This window comes from Labeo rohita, chromosome 4 (genome assembly GCF_022985175.1).
Source record: "Labeo rohita strain BAU-BD-2019 chromosome 4, IGBB_LRoh.1.0, whole genome shotgun sequence".
In the NCBI taxonomy this organism is placed as follows: Eukaryota; Metazoa; Chordata; class Actinopteri; order Cypriniformes; family Cyprinidae; genus Labeo; species Labeo rohita.
Window position 1 is genome coordinate 25,846,083 of NC_066872.1, and position 18,267 is coordinate 25,864,349.

Below are 18,267 nucleotides of genomic sequence, written 5' to 3' on the forward strand. Positions count from 1 at the left end.
TACTTTTAACAAAGTGCTCTCCAGTCGATCCCATTGATCCATGTATGTGCCGCTCCACCGGAGTCACTCCATCTTTTCCCACGCTCATCTGCTCTCTAACACACATCTGTCTAAAAAGATCTGTCTTTTTACCCCTCTTTTAGGCCCATCTGTCCAGGGCTCATCCACATCTGCTTTTCTTCTCTGCCTTTAGTTTGTCTCTCTGTCCCGACATGCAGGTGTTTGTGTGTGTGAGATGCTAAATAATTGCCTGCAGCCCTTTTAAACTGAAACCTCATTAATCGAGACCCTGCTTCGTCATCAACAGCCACGCGTGCCGAACACCGTTTTGAGCCAGCTGCCAGCGTTGTATTTACATGTATGTTTGTAATTCAGTACCGTCCGCGAAAACAGTTTGATCCCAATCAGTACCGCCGCCATACAGGTGTCTGACCTTAAGCCCAGGGCCAAGATGCCAATTTATAGACCTCCAATTAGCACACAGCACGCTTAATTATGAGCACATCGAACAGGCCAGAGAGCACGCAGCTACAAACGCACTCCCAGAAATATTTGCATGCTTCACTTTGATGTCGTATGTGCTACAAGCACGAATAACCGTGAGATTTGTGGGCACTCTGTGGAGAAATGATTCAGTCTAATAGAGATCTCTCTGCGGATCCCACACATACACACACACAGAATAAGGTTTATGAAACATTTAGCAGGAGAGAGCCGACAGGAACAGAGGTGCTGTGATCTGTCTGCTGGATTAATCCATGAATGCTTCTTCTCATCTTTCTTTTCTTCTCTTTTTCTTCTTTTCATTCCCTGCTCCCTCCCGGCCCACTGCAGTTCCATTATATATAGCTCACGCTTAACTTACACTAAACAACGTAAAATCAAAATCAACTGTTTACTTCATTACTAAATGTTAAAATGATTAATCATCTTTCTTTTTCAAAGTTTTGTGCTGATGTAATCAGGTATATGTGGGCAGGGAACAATAGCATTAACTAATAATATCCTGGTAAATGATTCATTCCAGTGGATAAAACCAAGTCTTGTCCTACGTTTTTTTTTTGTTTTTTTTTTCACTGAAAATTCATCGTATTATGTAAGTTATAGCTGTTTCATAATGTTTTCGACTGTTACACCTACTCACTATTGTTCAGCAGTTTTTCCACTTCCACCCGATTTGCTGTCAAACCCAATACACAAAGCTGTTTTTATGAGATTCGAACTGATTCATGACTGATTCATTAAAAAAGATCCAGCTCTAAAGACTGTTAAAGTCTTGAAGTATTGTTAAAATGCTCAGTAATCTTTGATTAAAAAAGATTGTTCATTACTGATGAAATCAAGACAGTTTGTGAGGGGAAGAATATAAATAACCAGTAATATTCTGGTAAATGATTCAATAAGATCCCATTAAATCAAAATGAAGATCCCAGATAAAGTCAAGTTCTGTCTTAAAGAGATAGTTCATCCAAAAATGAAAATTCTATCATTAATTACTCACCCTCATGTCGTTCCAAACTTGTAGTACCTTCGTTCAGCTTCACAACACAAATTAAGATATTTTTTGATGAAATCTGACAGTTTTTTAACCCTCCATAGACACGTTCAAGTCCCAGAAAGGTAGTAAGGACATTGTTAAAATAGTCCATGAGGTTCAACTGTAATTTTACGAAGCTACAAGAATACTTTTGTGTGCAAAGAAAGCAAAAATAAGCTTTATTCAACAATTTCTTCTCTTCCATGTCAGTCTTCGTCTTTTTAAGCAAGTTAAACTTGTTGCCAGACGTTCCTCTTCGTCTAATTGTTCTCTTTTTCAAACAGCTCTGATTTTCCATTCTGAAAGACTCATGATTTGATGTCAAAATCTAATGCATGTTTAATGTTTTTCAAATGATATTTGTGACCCTGGACCACAAAACCAGTCATAAGGGTCCATTTTTGAGAACCTGAGAAATTTAAAAACTGAAAGCTGAATAAATAAGTGTTCCATTGATGTATGGTTTGTTAGGATTGGACAATATTTGGCAAAGATCTGAAAATCTTGAATCTGAAGGTGCAGAAAAATCTAAATATTGTGAAAATCACCTTTAAAGTGTCCAAATGAACTTCTTAGCAATGCATATTACTAATCAGAAATTAAGTTTTGATATATTTACGGTAGGAAATCTTCATGGAACATGATCTTTACCTAATATCCTAATGATTTTGGCATGAAAGAATGATAAATAATTAATAATTTTGACCCATACAATGTTTTGTTGGCCACTGCTACAAATATACCCATGCTGTTATATACATACTACTGGTTTTGTGGTCCATGGTCACACATGTTTTTATAATCTGTAAGTATGACTGATTCAGGAATCATTAAAAAGTCCCACCTCAGAAGAGCAAATCTAAAGTCTTACCCCATCTTAAATATATTTATAATAGCAGCCGTGGTGCGGCAAACACTGGTACGGATGTGTATGTGTGTAAGATATAGTGTAAGATATGTTTAGTCTGCTGATACTGTCTGTTGTTCGCTCTGTTAACGAGATAATGGGATTATAATGGAATACATTTCTATATTTAGAGCCTGCAGGTCCACATCACACGCACATACTTACTCGTGCACGCGCGCCGTCAGCGGCTGTAATCTGCAGTCTGTGTTCAGTGCCGTCTCTGATGTCGAATTCTAATGCGGTTGTCTGAATTCTCCGAGCGAAAGATCAATGTGGCGTTTAGACGAGTGCGTGGTCTTTCTCCTCTCTTCCTTTCAAACGCGCTGGGCCATGGATAAAGAGGCACAAACACAAGCAACACGCACCTGTACCACACACACTTATCACAGATCTCAGATACAGCTACGGGCACCAACGCACGCCGTTATGGAGTGTCAGACACTTGAGTGTCAGATAAAAGTGTGGGAGCTAGGGTTATCACGTAACAAAAATGCATACATTTTAGTAGTGATACAGATAGCAAAGAAATATGTGACCCTGGACTACAAAACCAGTCTTAAGTAGCATGGGTATATTTGTAGCAATAGCTAACAATGCACTGTATGGGTCAAAATGATCGATTTTTCTTTTATGCCAAAAAATCATTAGGGGGTTAGGTACAGATCATGTTTCATGAAAATGTTTAGTAAATTTCCTATCATAAATACATAAAAATGTAATTTTTGATTAGTAATATGCATTGCTAAGAACTTCATTTGGACAACTTAAAGGTGATTTTCTCAACATTTAGATTCCCTCAGGTTCCAGATTTTTAAATAGTTGTATCCCAGCCAAATATTGTCTATAAATCTCATGCCCTTATGACCGGTTTTGTGGTCCAGGGTCACATTTATTCCAAAATAACTTTACCCGCTGGTGTTGCTGTTGGACATTGATTCTTTGGACATTTTTGTACTATGAATGTTTTTTCTCATCCAATGTTTTGAGGAGGCACTGCTTCCCTTGTCTCCTCAGAGTAAACACCCCTGATTTTCCCAACCCAGGCTCATTAGAAATACATGCCTATACATACATTTCTGCAACACCGTAATTACGTACCTTACTGCACATTTCGCGGCTGTTTCAAAGTGAAATGTCCATACAGTGGCGCTAAAACACATGTTAAATACGCGACTGTGGCACATTTTTATGACGTGTTCAGAATTCATTTTTATGACATACGTATTCAGAATTCTGTCGGTGCTAATAGCCTTGTGGGCAGCGCGCAACATATAGCGCTGTTGCGTTACGGGTGTCCCAAGTTCAAATCCCGGCTTGAGGACCTTTCCCGATCCTGCCCACTTCGCTTCCTGTCAGCTATGATCTGTTCTATCATAATACAGGCCAAAAGGCCAAAAATAAATCTTTAAAAAAAGAAAACAGAATTCAAATATCCGGGGGAGTGTCGCTAAAGGTAATACTCTGTGGTATCGGAAATATCCCCTACACCAAACCCAACACTAAACGCTAGAAGTGATATAAAAACGCATTTGTTGATGCAGCCATGCTATTTGAACTTTTTTATGCGGATTTGAGCTGTTCTGTCAAACTGTAGTTTCACAGGGTTCGTACCGGAGCTCTTCATCACTCAAGTGCAACGCCGTATCATGTGAGCGACCAAGCAAACCTACTGAATTAAAAAACTCATGCATAGCTGTAAATGTGACGACAGCGTTCAAAAGTATCAGTTTTCAAATCGCACAGGATGTTAAAATTGATTCTGCAAGTAACTGTGTGAAAATTAGGCTTTAGTAATTAAAACTCTGTGTAAATAAAAGGATTAAAAATCCCTGCTGAAAAAACCCCCAAAAACAAACAAAAACCAGCCTAAGCTGGTTGGCTGGTTTTAGCTGGTCATCCAGCCTGGTCTTAGCTGGTCAGCAGGATGGCTTTAGAGGGGTTTAGGCCACTTTCTTAGCTTAAAACAGCTAAGACCAGCCAATCAGCCTAGGCTGGTTTTAGCTGGGGTTTTTTTTCAGCAGGGGTTATCAGCGTTTTACTGCCTCTAGTGTTCATTTCAACTGAAAACTGCAGTGATTCGTACATATACGTACGTTTTTTCAGTTTCGCATTAATGTTTTTCCCTTTTTTTTTACGTTTTGTTTGGTGCATAGGCATCGGTGCTTATAACATCACTACTGGAGAGATAAGATGATAGGAGAGATTAGATGAATTTTGTGTGTGTGCTCGGTTCCCCTCTGACATATTGTCAGCATATGGTGCTTTTCGGGCTACGGCCTCTGAAGCCAAATGTTCAGAGTGTTTCATTCTCTTCGGGTCATAGCATTGTGTTGTGTGTGTGATGCTGCGGTCCTCGCCGGAGTAATTTGGCCAGCTCATGCACACCAGAGCTCAATCACGTCAAGCTCGCTTGCCGCTGTTTATTTTATTGACTCTCGTGTTTTCTTTTCTTTTTCGCCCTGCGTGTGCGTTTATCCCTTCCCTTTTCCCTCTACTTCCTCTTCTCTGCCAGTACCGCTCCATTTCTCGCAGACGAGCGTGAAAGCACGGAGGTGGTTCGTGCGAAGGAGAACTTGAGAGATAGACACCTAGTCTAGTCTCCGCCATCTGTTCAGATGTTAATTGCGACGCATGACGGTGTTTTTCCGTCCCATAAACGGTAATGAAAACGTACACCTCCCCTAATGCGCCCTAATGAAACATTTTCACACACCTCCCTAATAAACAGCATTACGGGGGAAACGTGTTTGTTTATAAAGCTAGTCGCTTCTGAAAGTTCGACACAGATGCTGACTGGCAGTTAGAGCCCATCTTGTTGTGGCTATTTTGTTTTTGATAAACCGAGATGCGAAATTTGCGACGCGGCTCGGCACTGATGACAGACGAGGGGAATTAAAAGCGGAGGGTGGAAGAACAAAAGGGCCGTGAAAGACTAGCTCGCGGCGTTGGCTAATCCTGCCGTGACTCACCGGCCTGATACAGCTACGACGCCCGGGGAAATACGTGCTACTGCACAGCATGTGCGCAGCTTTGTTCATTTCGTTTATTGACGTTTTGAATTAAACCAACATGCTTGAGTCCGTTCCCATTCGCTTTTTAAATGATCGCTCTAGCTGTGTGTTGTATTTGGCTGGGCATGATGAAGTTGGGCCCGGTCTAATTAAGGCATCTGGAGGGGTCTGAATGTCCTAAGAATCAGAGCACCTGCGGAGAGGAAGACATGACCGAACGGAGGGAGGGTGGCACACTCTTCCTCGGAGGAAAGACAGCTCATCTGTTCTGCGTTTTGCAGACGATTGAAGGCATGCATTGTGGTTTCGTTCACAAGCAGGAGTAATTTAACTCCACGTGTCACTGGAGCAAATCAAATGTTTTCTTTTGTGCTCGGCAATCAGCAGAGTTTTCTGCAAATAATCTTCACTCTGTTTAGAGAAGAGCTGTTTAGAGAGGAGTAAACCGAGAACTGTGGGGTGAACGGCATTATTTGTACGAATCACATGGGTCACTGACATGACGCTCGTTTTGTTTGTTTGAACTTATTAATTTGTTCAAAAACAGATTAAAAATGCACATACAATTAATTGAATACACGTTTGGAATGAAAATACATGGAACTGTCATAACAAATCATAACAAAAATTGCAATGAAAGTTTTAGTTTTATTATAATACCTGGGCAATTTCATAAATTTTCATTCAAAATGTGCATTCAAGTAATTGGGGAGAAAATGTAGTTTGGAAAATTAAATTAAATTTAATTAAATTTAATTTAATTAATAAAAGCTGTTTTTATGTTTTATGCTTGATAATATTTTAAATAATTAAAAAAATATTAAATAATAAAATTAAAAATTAATTAAATTTAATTAAATTAATAAATAAAAGCTGTTTTTATGTTTTATGCTTGATAATATTTTAAATAATTAAAAACAATTAAATAATACAATTAAAAATAATAAAATTAAATTAAATAAATAAAAGCTCCTTGTTTTTAATGTTATGCTTGATAATATTTTAAATAATATTTAAAAACGTTTTTATAACCTTTTTATAACAAGGTGAGGTTAGGTATGATTAGAAAAATAATTATAACATGCAGAATTTAATAATTAACAATATTTGTGTAAAAAAAATACTTTTCGAGCTATCATAACAAAATAATTCATTGTAATTAATTATTATTATTATTATTATTATTATGTTATAAATTATTATTATTTATAACATAATATAATATAATATAATATAATATATTATAATATTATAATAATATAATATAATTATATAATATATAATTATAATAATATAATATAATAATAATATTATTATTATTATATTATAAAAATGTTGTTTGGAAACATATTGTCAACTATAATAATATAAAAAACAGCTTAATTAAATTAAATTAAATTAAATTAATAAAATATTTTTTAATGTTATGCTTGATAATATTTTAATAATATTTAAAAAACGTTTGCCTTTTTATAACAGGGCGAGGTTAGGTATGATTAGAAAAATAATTATAACATGCAGAATTTAATAATTAGCAATATTTGTGGAAAAAATACTTTTCTAGCTATCATAAAGTAATTCATTGGAATGAATTATTATTATTATTATTATGTTTGGGGGGAATTGGGGGGAAAAATGTTTGGAAAAATATTATCAACTATAATAATATAAAAAAATCAGCTTAATTAAATTAAATGAAACTAAATTAAGCTGTTTTTTATATTATTATAGTTGATAATATTTTCAATAATTTAAAAACTTTTGCCTTTCTATAACATGGTGGAGTTAGGTGCAACTCCCTAAAATGATTATAACATATAGAATATAATAATTAACAATATTTGTGTAAAAAAAAAAAAAAAAAAAACTTCACACTTTTTTTACCTTGAAAAAAATTTAAAAACTTTTTTTTTATTAAGAATAATAATTAAGATGTTTAAGATTTCCAAAATGAATAAAAAGATTTTTTAAAGATCTTTCTGTGTGTTTTAAACTAGATTTTTTAAAAGATTTGTCCTTTCTTTTATCTTAATCACTGTTATTTGTCATTGACCCACATACTGTAGAAAACAATACTATTATCTGTAGCAAATTTTAATTAAAATGCCATTTATTTCAACAAAAAGGTCTTTTATGAATGTATCTGTAAGGGTGAAGTGTGTAATATTCGCAGCACTGGGAACGCCAAATTGAAGTGTATAAATAATAACTGTTTTAAAAAGGTTTCCTGAACTGAAAATAACGCTCTCCGTTAGCCGATATGACAATTTGAGTGGTGCTTACAAGCTTCCAGCGGTAAAAATGCATCCCGCATTTGACGTTTCAGATGTTATATAAAGGATTTACGGACTGTAAAGGAAACGAAAGGGCGATAGAGAAGAATTAAGAGTGAAACAGTTGAGCAGATGGGGTGTTGTCAGATGAAGGACCTGCCGTCCAGATGCTCACACACGCATACACAGGTGAGCCGCGGGCCAGGATGTGCTGACCTGTGGAAGTTTGATGGTGGTCCAACTCCTGGTCATTATGATTGCTCCTGATGTTTGATATACTCCACCTTCTGCACCTGCTGTCTGCCTGCCAGCGACACACATACACAGCTCGACATGCATGCTGATACCCGAGTCAAACCCCTCTAGTACTGGATGACAGCCCGTAACACAGCATCCTCTTCCTCTGTGTGTGTCATTTGGAGCTGTACGGACGGCCCGACTCAGCCATTCGCAGCATCATCAGTCGCTCGTCCCCAGCTCCACCCGGTTTCCATAGCAACAGGGAGGCAATAAAAAACAGGGCTGTGTTGGCAGGATTTTGGCAATCCTGTCACACTGTTGCCTCAGATTTCCACTCAAGCCGCTTTCAGCAGCAAAAGTGCGTGGAGCTGCGAGTTTAAGTGCGCAGTGTGTAGTGTCATTTGAGGAGCACTTTTCCTCTTAAGCACTTCAGTCCATAAACATCCGCGAGGAAACGCGGCTGCTTTGTTTCAGCACTCCTAAGAGGATGGGACTCCTGTGTACTTTAAGACGGACTGAGTTTGTGTGATGAAAAGACTGGGAAAAAAACACAGCATTAGAATGAACAAGATATACAGTAGCCCTTCCAAACCTGTAAGACCTTCATTTATCTGAAGAACACAAATTAAGATATTTTTGATGAAATCCAAAAGCTTTTTGACCCTGCATAGACAGCAATGTAACTTCCACGTTCAAGGCCCGGAAAGGTTGTAAGGACATTGTTAAAATAGTCCGTGTTGAAACAAAAATATCTAAATTTGTGTTCTGAAGATGAACAAAGGTCGTCTCACAGGTTTGGAACGATATGAGGGTGAGTAATTAATGACAGAATTTTCATTTTTTGTAAACTGTCCCTTTAACAGTGAATCACAATTTTCATAATCCAGTGAGTTATATTGATATGACTTTCGAATATTCAATACAATATTAGTTTGGTAAAGGAGACCATTCACATTCTAATTGTAGCGATTCATTATTTAGTTAATATTTTGTCACAAGCATAAACTTCTAGCATTTTTTCTTTTCTTTTTGCGGCACTTTTCTGATTGAAATAGATGATGGATTGTTGCGTAAACTTGATTGTGTGCATCACTGAAGCTTAAATGAAATAGATTTTGCAATATATGTATTTTTTATGAAATATTACACATTCAAATCAAACGTAATAGTAGTAATTAGTGCTCTCAGTCGATTAAAAAATCAACTCACACATTTTTTTTTAAATTAATCTTGATTAATTGTGATTAATCGTAATTAATTCCACTTAACATCTACTTTTATATTTGAATAATTATACATTCAATCTTCAAATTATTGCAGAAACAGCATAAATATTTACTATGTAACAATATAACAACATAGTATATTTTTAATATTTGTTAAATATATTTATGACTGAAGGGTGAGTATCACTGATACGAATACTATTGATGTATCTAGGAAATTATTTTTGTTCCTAATATTTATCCATTGACTATAGCCATTCAACATTACAGTATAATTGAAAACTATCAATTTTAACATTTATTAGACTTCTAAAAATAGCAACTTCTAATTTAAGTGAACTTAAAACAATCTTCACGTAAACCATTATTTACCTGTGCCCTTCAGCAAGTAGGAAATATACAGAAATTGAATTAAATATGAATCTTTAAAGCTACAAAATGTATTGATTTGAGTAAATAAAGTCATTTTTACTGACATATGGCCTGACTGCCTCTCATCTGACCGCATGTAGTTCCACTAAACGTGTTACCTGTACTTTTCCCGCACTTGTTTGACTACCGTCTGGCGCTGAAGTGAAGTTGGAGTTTGCCTTTGAAAAGTCTTCCATTTGATATGGTCGTAAATAAGTTCTGCGACTAAATAAACACACTTCTTGTCAAGAACAAAAAAAGATGGAAGCAGCAGTTGTGAGTGGGGTGGTCAACCCTAACCCAGTCCCTGCGAGCCATTTTTAACGCCGTTAAACTGATGAAATGAATCACCTAACATAATAATAATGTAAGATGTGGCTTGATGTTATGCATCACAAATTTAATTGGCTCATGAATGTTAGGCTATGATATTATATTGCTATTTTACTGCATTTAATTGCATCAACAGAAATTTTTAGACAGAGGAGAATGTTTCAGAACAACTTTTGTTCTTCAAAACATTACTCATTGATGAAATGTGCAGAATAAGATGAGGAACATTTATCAAGGAAGTAAATAAGGTGAGTTTTGATTTCTTGTCATTTTTAAGATTTACCACCAATGAAAAAGTCAATAAAACTCTTGAGAACCCAGTGTTTATTTTTTGATTTCAGCTTGTCCATTTAGAAATAATGTATATATATCAGTATAGTGCTCTGGTGGGCTTGTCTTTTAAATTGAAGTAATGTAGTTTTTATGGAGCGAGTTAAAAATGTTTCTGGATAAAACGAGGCTGTTATTATTGTTTTTATGGCTTGTGTGTGTGTGCGTGCGTCTCGTTAGCGCCGAAAGACGGCATCTCTCCAGCTCGCTGCTTCATTAGCAAGTGTGACATTTATCACATCGGCGCCTCGCGTTTCAAGAGTTACCATGGAAACTTCTATAGCACCCACCTCCCCTTCACACTTTTAACAAGTGGAGTGATTAACAGAACAGTTTTGTACATCTCACACATGCGCTCGCGCTCGCGCACACGCGCCGATGCCTGTCATTCTTCGCAGTTAAGCTGGCATGTTTTTTCGGCTGTGTGTTTTTGACTGGTTGGAAATATCTCCGCTCAGACCTTGAAAAATGATTCTCTTTTCATTTCATAGATTTTCTTTGTTGTCAACTGACTTTGTATGTGATGTTTACAGGAAGCAGTTTGTCCTAGGTGATATTTTGTCTAAATATAGTCGGGAGTTTGACATCTCTCTGACGGTTGACGAACGTGATGACAGGAAATATCTTCCTGGAGTCACACTGCCTGTCTGACCTTGATGTGTGAGATTTGTGTGCGTGTGTGTGGGTAAGTCTACCTATCTTGGTCAGGACATATGAAAGGACAAATGCTCATCATTGGCTGTTTCAGATCCTGTGAGCTGCCTACTTAAACAGCATTCTTGGAATTCATAAGCGAGTGTGAAGATTGACAGGTTTGAAAGCAGTTTGAACATACTGATGATGTCAAATAATGCAAAAAATACATATTTACAAGTATACCCAACAGTTTTACGATTTTGAAATTCAAGACTTGTATGGCTTAATATAACAGAAATGATGTCTCTTACTGAAATATGTAGTAGAAAACCCATTAAAGATTTACGTTATTTTTCATTTTAAATTCGGAAAATAAAATACTGATACGATGACCTCAGCTACTGAAAGAGCTTACAGGTTGCAGTGGATATAAGCATAGGCTGAAACCATCGATTTTTCCCCACAAGGAGTCTAAACACCCCTGGATATCGAGTGAAATCCATGCTGAGAAAATCTTTCAGTGGCTGCGGCGTCATGACAAGCATTGGCATGTTTACATCCTGCCAGGATGGCATCTAGCGTTTCTTGTCTCTGCCGTTTGTAAGCTCTTTTAGTAGCTGTGGTCTACTAAAAGCCTAAAAGGCATCAGAGCTAAAGTGGAGAGAACAAAGACGCAGATCTGTTGGAAGTTTTATTCGTCCACAGGCATCTTCCCATTCTTTTCTCCTGTTCTTATTGCTAGGAAAAGCAGTGAAGACTTATATCGCTTCTCTTGAAAATTACAACTAAAAAGTGCACAATGTGGCATCGTATTAGTATTTTATTTTACGAATCGTGCATGGCGTCCTCCATAGTCCAAAATATTTTTAAAACTATGTGGATTTCTTAAATAACATAAATCGTTCAAGGGTTTTCTACTACATATTTCAGCAAAAGACATAATTTACGTTATATTAAACTATACAATTCTTACAGGAGAAGTTCACTTCCAGAACACGAATTTACAGATAATTTACTCAGCCCCTTGTTATCCAAGATGTTCATGTCTTTCGTTCTTCAGTCGATAAGAAATCATGTTTCTTGAGGAAAACATTTCAGGAATGTTCTCCATATGGTGGACTTCATTGGTGCCCCCTTGAACTTCGAAAATGTAGTTTAAATGCTGCTTCTAATGGCTCTAACCGATCCCAGCCGAGGAAGAAGGGTCTTATCTAGCAAAACAATCGGTCATTTTCAAAACAAATTGACAGTTTATATACTTTTAATCTACTTCTGCGTGAACTCTGCTTTTTTACCGGTTCAAGAGAGTTAGGGTATGTTGAAAAACTCCCGTCTCATTTTCTCCCCCAACTTCAAAATCGTCCTACATCACTGCAGAAGAACTGACGCAGTGTTTATAAAGTGAACATGCTAAGAAGATCAAACGCCTTTTACTAAAAACAAAAAGGTAAAACTGCGACGTAGAATGATTTTGAAGTTGAAGAAGAAAACGAGATGGGAGTTTTTCGACATACCCTAACTGTATTGACCCGGATTACACAGACTATGCATGTGCATCGCAGAAAAGAGACAAGACGAGCGTTTAAGGTTAAAAAGTATATAAATTGTCAATTTGTTTCGAAAATGACAGATCGTTTCGGTAGATAAGATCCTTCATCTTCGGCTGGGATCGTTTAGAGCCATTTGAAGCTGCATTTAAACTGCATTTTGGAAGTTCCTACTTTGGGACACCACTGAAGTCCACTATATGGAGAGAAATCCTGAAATGTTTTCCTCAAGAAACATAATTTCTTTACGAGTGAAGAAAGAAAGACATAAACATCTTGGATGACAAAGGGGTGAGTACATTATATGTAAATTTTTGTTCTTGAAGTGAACTTTCAAGGGGTTTCGTTTAACATTCGCACAACAAAATGTCTAAAATCTGTACTCTTTGCATGTTGTTACATTCGTTTGTTTCCCAAAAATCATAGAGTTTAAACATTCATGCCTATGCTATGGTGCCCAAAAATGCATACGTTCATGGTGTTCAGATGTACCTGTGAACCAAAAAAAGCATTCAGTATGAATCTTTGTAGATGAAATTTCACATTTGTACAGTTTGACCATTTGTATGTACTTGCTTTGGCAGCTCACTAGGTTCTGAGACAAAGCCATTATGTCCTAAAACCAAATTGCAGAACGAACAGTCTCAGTCATAAATACAAGATTCTAGCACAAATTTGACAGCAAATGGGACATTGAACGTACGGGGTCACTGAACGGATGGTTTCCCCATCATAAATGTGACTGACAAGCCCCGAATGATGACACGATAAAAGAAAGACAGAGAAATAAAGCAGTAGATGAACCATGGAGAAACAGAGATAAATCTTCCCTATTAAGTGTGGATGGATTGAGTATTTTTCAGCGCTCTGAGCAGAACGCCTTGTTTTTATGACCAATGAGATTAATTAGGATCATAAAGCTTAACTGATGAGTGGAATTAAAGCATCACCTGTCGCCAGCGAGAGAGAGATACGACAGCGCAGCTGTCAGACAGGCGGTGTTAACTTCTAGTGATGATTGGAAAAATAAATAAAAATCACTTTTTCGTACTCTTTCTCAGCCTCTCCTGCTTACATACACATACGCACACTTGTCAGCTGTGCGCTTTTTTTAAACCGAGGAAATTACAGGTTTGCGACTTCCCCCCCAGCTGCCTGTCAACTAATGTGTGTGGAATTGGTGGAAGAGGGATTTTGTATCCAAATTAGTTTCATTTTCAGAGTCTACTTGCATTTTATTCTCTCTTTTCGCTCCTTACTTTTTATTTACACACTGTATTTTTATATATCTGTTACGGTAGATGTGTAGGTCCACATACTTGCAGTGTTATTGTGTTTGTTTGTAAGTACATGAGTGAGTGTGTGTGTGTATGTGTGTGAGCCTGCGGACTATCAGAGTTCCTTACATCAGCAATCCTCACACACACACGCCTTAAGAGCAGCCCAGGCTGATGGAAGGTCTAGTTAAGCCATTAAGGCAGACAATTGACTTAAATTGAGAGGGAAGTGGATAGAAAGAAAGCGAGAGAGAGAGAAAGAATGCTATGGCAGGAGTGGATCCACTTGACAACTTAATCTGAGCCTCAGGACTTACATTCAGACAGAAAAAACACACACACATAGACACACAAACACTTTATTTTCACCTTGTGTCTGTTTTTTTTCTCTTTCTACCTTGTCAGCACAGAAGAGTGAGAGAAAGATGGTCCAAATAAAGGACAATGTATTTAAACTGTCACTGGCTGCTCTCCTTAGGCCTTTGCAGGGAACTGTAAGGAATTTAATGATTGTGATTCTACGTAGTGAGTCTGGTTCCTTAAGGATGCATTTTGGCACCACTGTAACTGTGTTATATTATTTTTAGTCTACTTTTATTTTGTGTGTATATTATAAACAAGATCAGAGAGTATGTAAGTGTGTTTGAGGGTCATTTAGGTAATTTCATTAAAAATAAGCAGTTTGTAATAATCATTTTAAAGTCAAAGCAGTAATATTGTGAAATAGTATTACAGTTTAAAAAAGAACTGTTTTCTGTTTTATTCCTTTGATGCAAAGCTGTGATTTTTAATATTTTTTATGGAAACCATGATATATTTTGTCGTGATTCCTTGAAAAAAAATAGGTAAATAATAGAACAAGAAATATTTTGCGGCATTAAAAATGCTTTTACTGTCAATTTTGATCAGTTTAATGCATCCTCTTTTAATCTTAAAAAAAAGTAATTAAAAAAGTGATTTTTTCTAATATATATATATATATATTTGTGAAAACCGTCATATGTTTTTGTCATGATTCTTTGAAAAATAGTTTATTCATAGAAATATAAATAATTTGTAATATTAAAAATATTTTTTACTGTCAGTTTTGATCAATTTAATGCATGCTTTGTTTTTAAAATATTGCTTAAAAAATAAACAGTGATTAAAATACAGTGATTTTTAATATCTTTGTGGAAACCGTGATACATTTTTGTCATGATTCTTTCAAAAATAGTTTATTAATGGAAATATAAATAATTTGCAACATTAAAAATTGTTTTTACTGTCACTTTTGATTAATTTAATCAATTCCTTTTTTTAAATAGTAGAAAAAAATATATAAAATAAAAATAAAAAACTAATTTAAAAACAAAAAAATGTATGATTTTTTTATTATTTTGTGGAAACGGTGATACATTTTTGTCATCATGCTTTGAAAATAGTTGAATAATAGAAACAAATATTTTGTAACAATGAAAATGTTTGTAAATGTCTGATTAATTGAATGCACCCATTTTTAATTTTTTTTTTTAAATAAATGGTAATTAAAAAACTGTGATATATATATAAACATATCAATCTAGATAGATACATAGATATATAAACAAGGTCTTTAAAAGTTTTTTTTTTTTTTTTTTTTTTTATATATATTTTTGTGGAATCCGTCATACGTTTTTGTCATGATTCTTTGAAAAATAGTTTAATAATAGAAATAGAAATAACACTGAAAACACTTGTAACACTGAAAAATGTTTTTACTGTCACTTACAGACAATTTAATGCATCCTTGCTTACTACAATGATTCATTTCTTGAAAAATGTATTCCGTCTTCATTTGAGAAAGAATGTGAACGTTCAGTAACCACAAACGGAAACCAAACGTCATGAAATTCATTCGATTCCAGCATTTTTTTTTTTTTTTTAAAAATGGATCTGTTTCAGAACTGTTTCTTGATTCCCAACCCCAGGCCAGTGTGTGCGAGTGTCCTCCAGCACACTGTTACAGGCTTCCTGTGACTTGTGCCTTTGTATTCCTGCAGTCGGGCCTTGTCGAACGAAACAATTACTAATTGTGACACACACAAGCGCACACATACACGCACAACACCCTGACACTCGCAGTCCCATCCCTCTCTCTGTATCAGAGTCAGTTTCTGGCTCTTGGCCTCTGTGCCTGTGTCATGCTCGCTTTTTTCGCCATTATTGCTTTTTGATCGGCGGAGAGGGGCACCCTTATCACTGCGGTAACTGCCGGGGGATTTATTGGGGTGGGGGTTGAGCTGAGCAGCCGTTGCCGTGGGGACCCGAGAGGGCGGCTTTCCCGCCGCGCATGCAGAAATGTCCTTTAAATCGCTCAAAGACTTGGGCGTCTCCGCGGAGAGAATAGGGTCCTTCTGCAAGAGATGGATGAATCGTGTCCAGAGGTCTGTGTGTCTTCTCTTCTCTACCTCCAACCTTTTCTCTTTATCGCTGCTCTTTAAATCTAGGCCTTGTTCCTTTGAACAGAATGACAAATCACTTCATCGGTTTAAAGAGAAAATTAGGCTTTGTGAATGACTGAGTTAGTGAGTTAGTTCTTTATGCCTGTTTTTTTCACTTCTAGTCTGTAAATGTGTAGTGCATCATGTTTATATACAGTATGTGTGTGTGCGTGTGTGTGTGTGTGTGTGTGTGTGTGTGTGTTTATATAGATATATATAAACACACACAACTGTCCAAAAGGAACGATTCAAAATCTATATACAGGCCTCAGGATGGGTTCAGTTTATTTGTGTGCTGAGTAACTGTTATAGTCACCATATTCTACACTTTTGTATCTTGACTTTAAGTTACAAAAATGTTGTTTTTAAGTACATTTACAGTGTAATTTTAGGTTTCTAAATCTAAAAATAGTCAAATAGTCACTTTCTAAGTCTACTTTTGTTGCTTCAGTTGATCAGTGACTCTTTTTTTTTTAATTTACAATTATTTATGAATTATTTTCTTTTAAATTACAATTATTTATGAATTCAATTAACAATTTGAAATGTCTTTTGTCAGCTTGAAAAGGGATTAACATTTTATATTTTAAGTATTTTAAGTATTACATTCATAAATATTTTTCTTTCTTTCTTTTTTCTTTCAGCCTTTTTTGCAGTTTAGTTTCTCTTAAAATTGTATAATGAGGAGACAAAGTATTTTAAGTAAATTTTAATTCTTTCTTTCTTTCTTTCTTTCTTTCTTTTGGCCTATTTTCTTCAGTTTAGTTTCTCTTAAAATATTATAATGAGGAGACAAAGTCCTTTTCTTTCTTTCTTTCTTTCTTTCTTTCTTTCTTTCTTTCTTTCTTTCCTTTCCTTTCTTTTGGCCTTTTTTGCAGTATTTTGCAAAGTATTTTAAGTATTTCATTCAGAAAATATATATATATATTTTTAAATATTTTAAGTATTTTAAGTAAATTTTAATTCTTTCTTTCTTTCTTTCTTTCTTTCTTTCTTTCTTTTGGCCTATTTTCTTCAGTTTAGTTTCTCTTAAAATATTATAATGAGGAGACAAAGTCCTTTTCTTTCTTTCTTTCTTTCTTCAGCCTTTCTTTTTGCCATTTTTGCTGTTTAGTTTCTCTTAAAATTGTATAATGAGGAGGCAAAGTATTTTAACTATTTCATTCAAAAATATCTTATTTTTCTTTCTTTCTTTCTTTCTTTCTTTCTTTCTTTCTGCCATTTTTGCTGTTTAGTTTCTCTTAAAATTGTATAATTAGGAGACAAAGTATTTTAAGTATTTCATTCAAAAATATTTTCTTTTTCTTTCTTTCTTTCTTTCTTTCTTTCTTTCTTTCTTTCCTTCTGCCTTTTTTGCAGTTTAGTTTCTCTTAAAATCGTATAATTAGGAGACAAAGTATTTTAATTATGTCATTCAAAAATATTTTTCTTTCTTTCTTTCTTTCTTTCTTTCTTTCTTTCTTTCTTTCTTTCTTTCTTTCATTCTTTTATTCTTTCTTTCTTTCTTTCTTTCTTCTGGCCTATTTTTTCAGTTTAGTTTCTCTTACAATATTATAATGAGGAGACAAAGTCCTTTCTTTCTTTCTTTCTTTTTCTTTCTTTCTTTCCGTTCCAGTCACATTTTCTTGGTTAATAAACATTACTTACATTACCAAAATAAAAATATATTGTATTTTTTACATTAACAATGCAATTAATAGGCTGTTCTGTACATTAAAACCAAGTATAAATCTCATCAGCTTAGTGTTTTAAAGAATTTTACATTTATTCCAAAATAATACATCAAGGCAGTAACAATTTAAACAATAACATTTTGTTTTTACAATTCTATATTCTATTTATGACTTGATGTTCAGCTGTTATTTTTCATAATAAACTTATTTTTGGATCATCAAAGCTTGGTAAACATTGGTCACAAACGTGGAGATGTACCTTTAATTTCAACAAGCTGATTACTCACTAAAATAAAAAACCCACAAATTGTGTTTTCATGCCATTTTAAGTCTTATTTTGACTTGACAATATAACAATGTTATATCTAAGTGTGTGAGTTGTTGACTTACTTTTATAATTAGCC

General features: G+C 35.1%; 1 protein-coding gene across 25 annotated transcripts in view; it reads left to right on the forward strand.

Moving 5' to 3' along the window:
• Nucleotides 1-18,267, forward strand: part of celf2 (cugbp, Elav-like family member 2) — a 182,173-nt gene that overhangs the window by 96,667 nt on the left and 67,239 nt on the right. Inside the window, exon 1 of one of the 25 annotated variants that reach the window (XM_051107448.1) lies at nt 15,978-16,133. The exons of the other annotated variants lie outside the window; for them this stretch is intronic. Coding sequence (XP_050963405.1) covers nt 16,048-16,133 — 86 coding nt within the window. The 5' untranslated portion in view covers nt 15,978-16,047. Of the gene's footprint in view, nt 1-15,977; nt 16,134-18,267 lie in introns of those variants that run through there. 25 annotated transcript variants of the gene reach the window in all.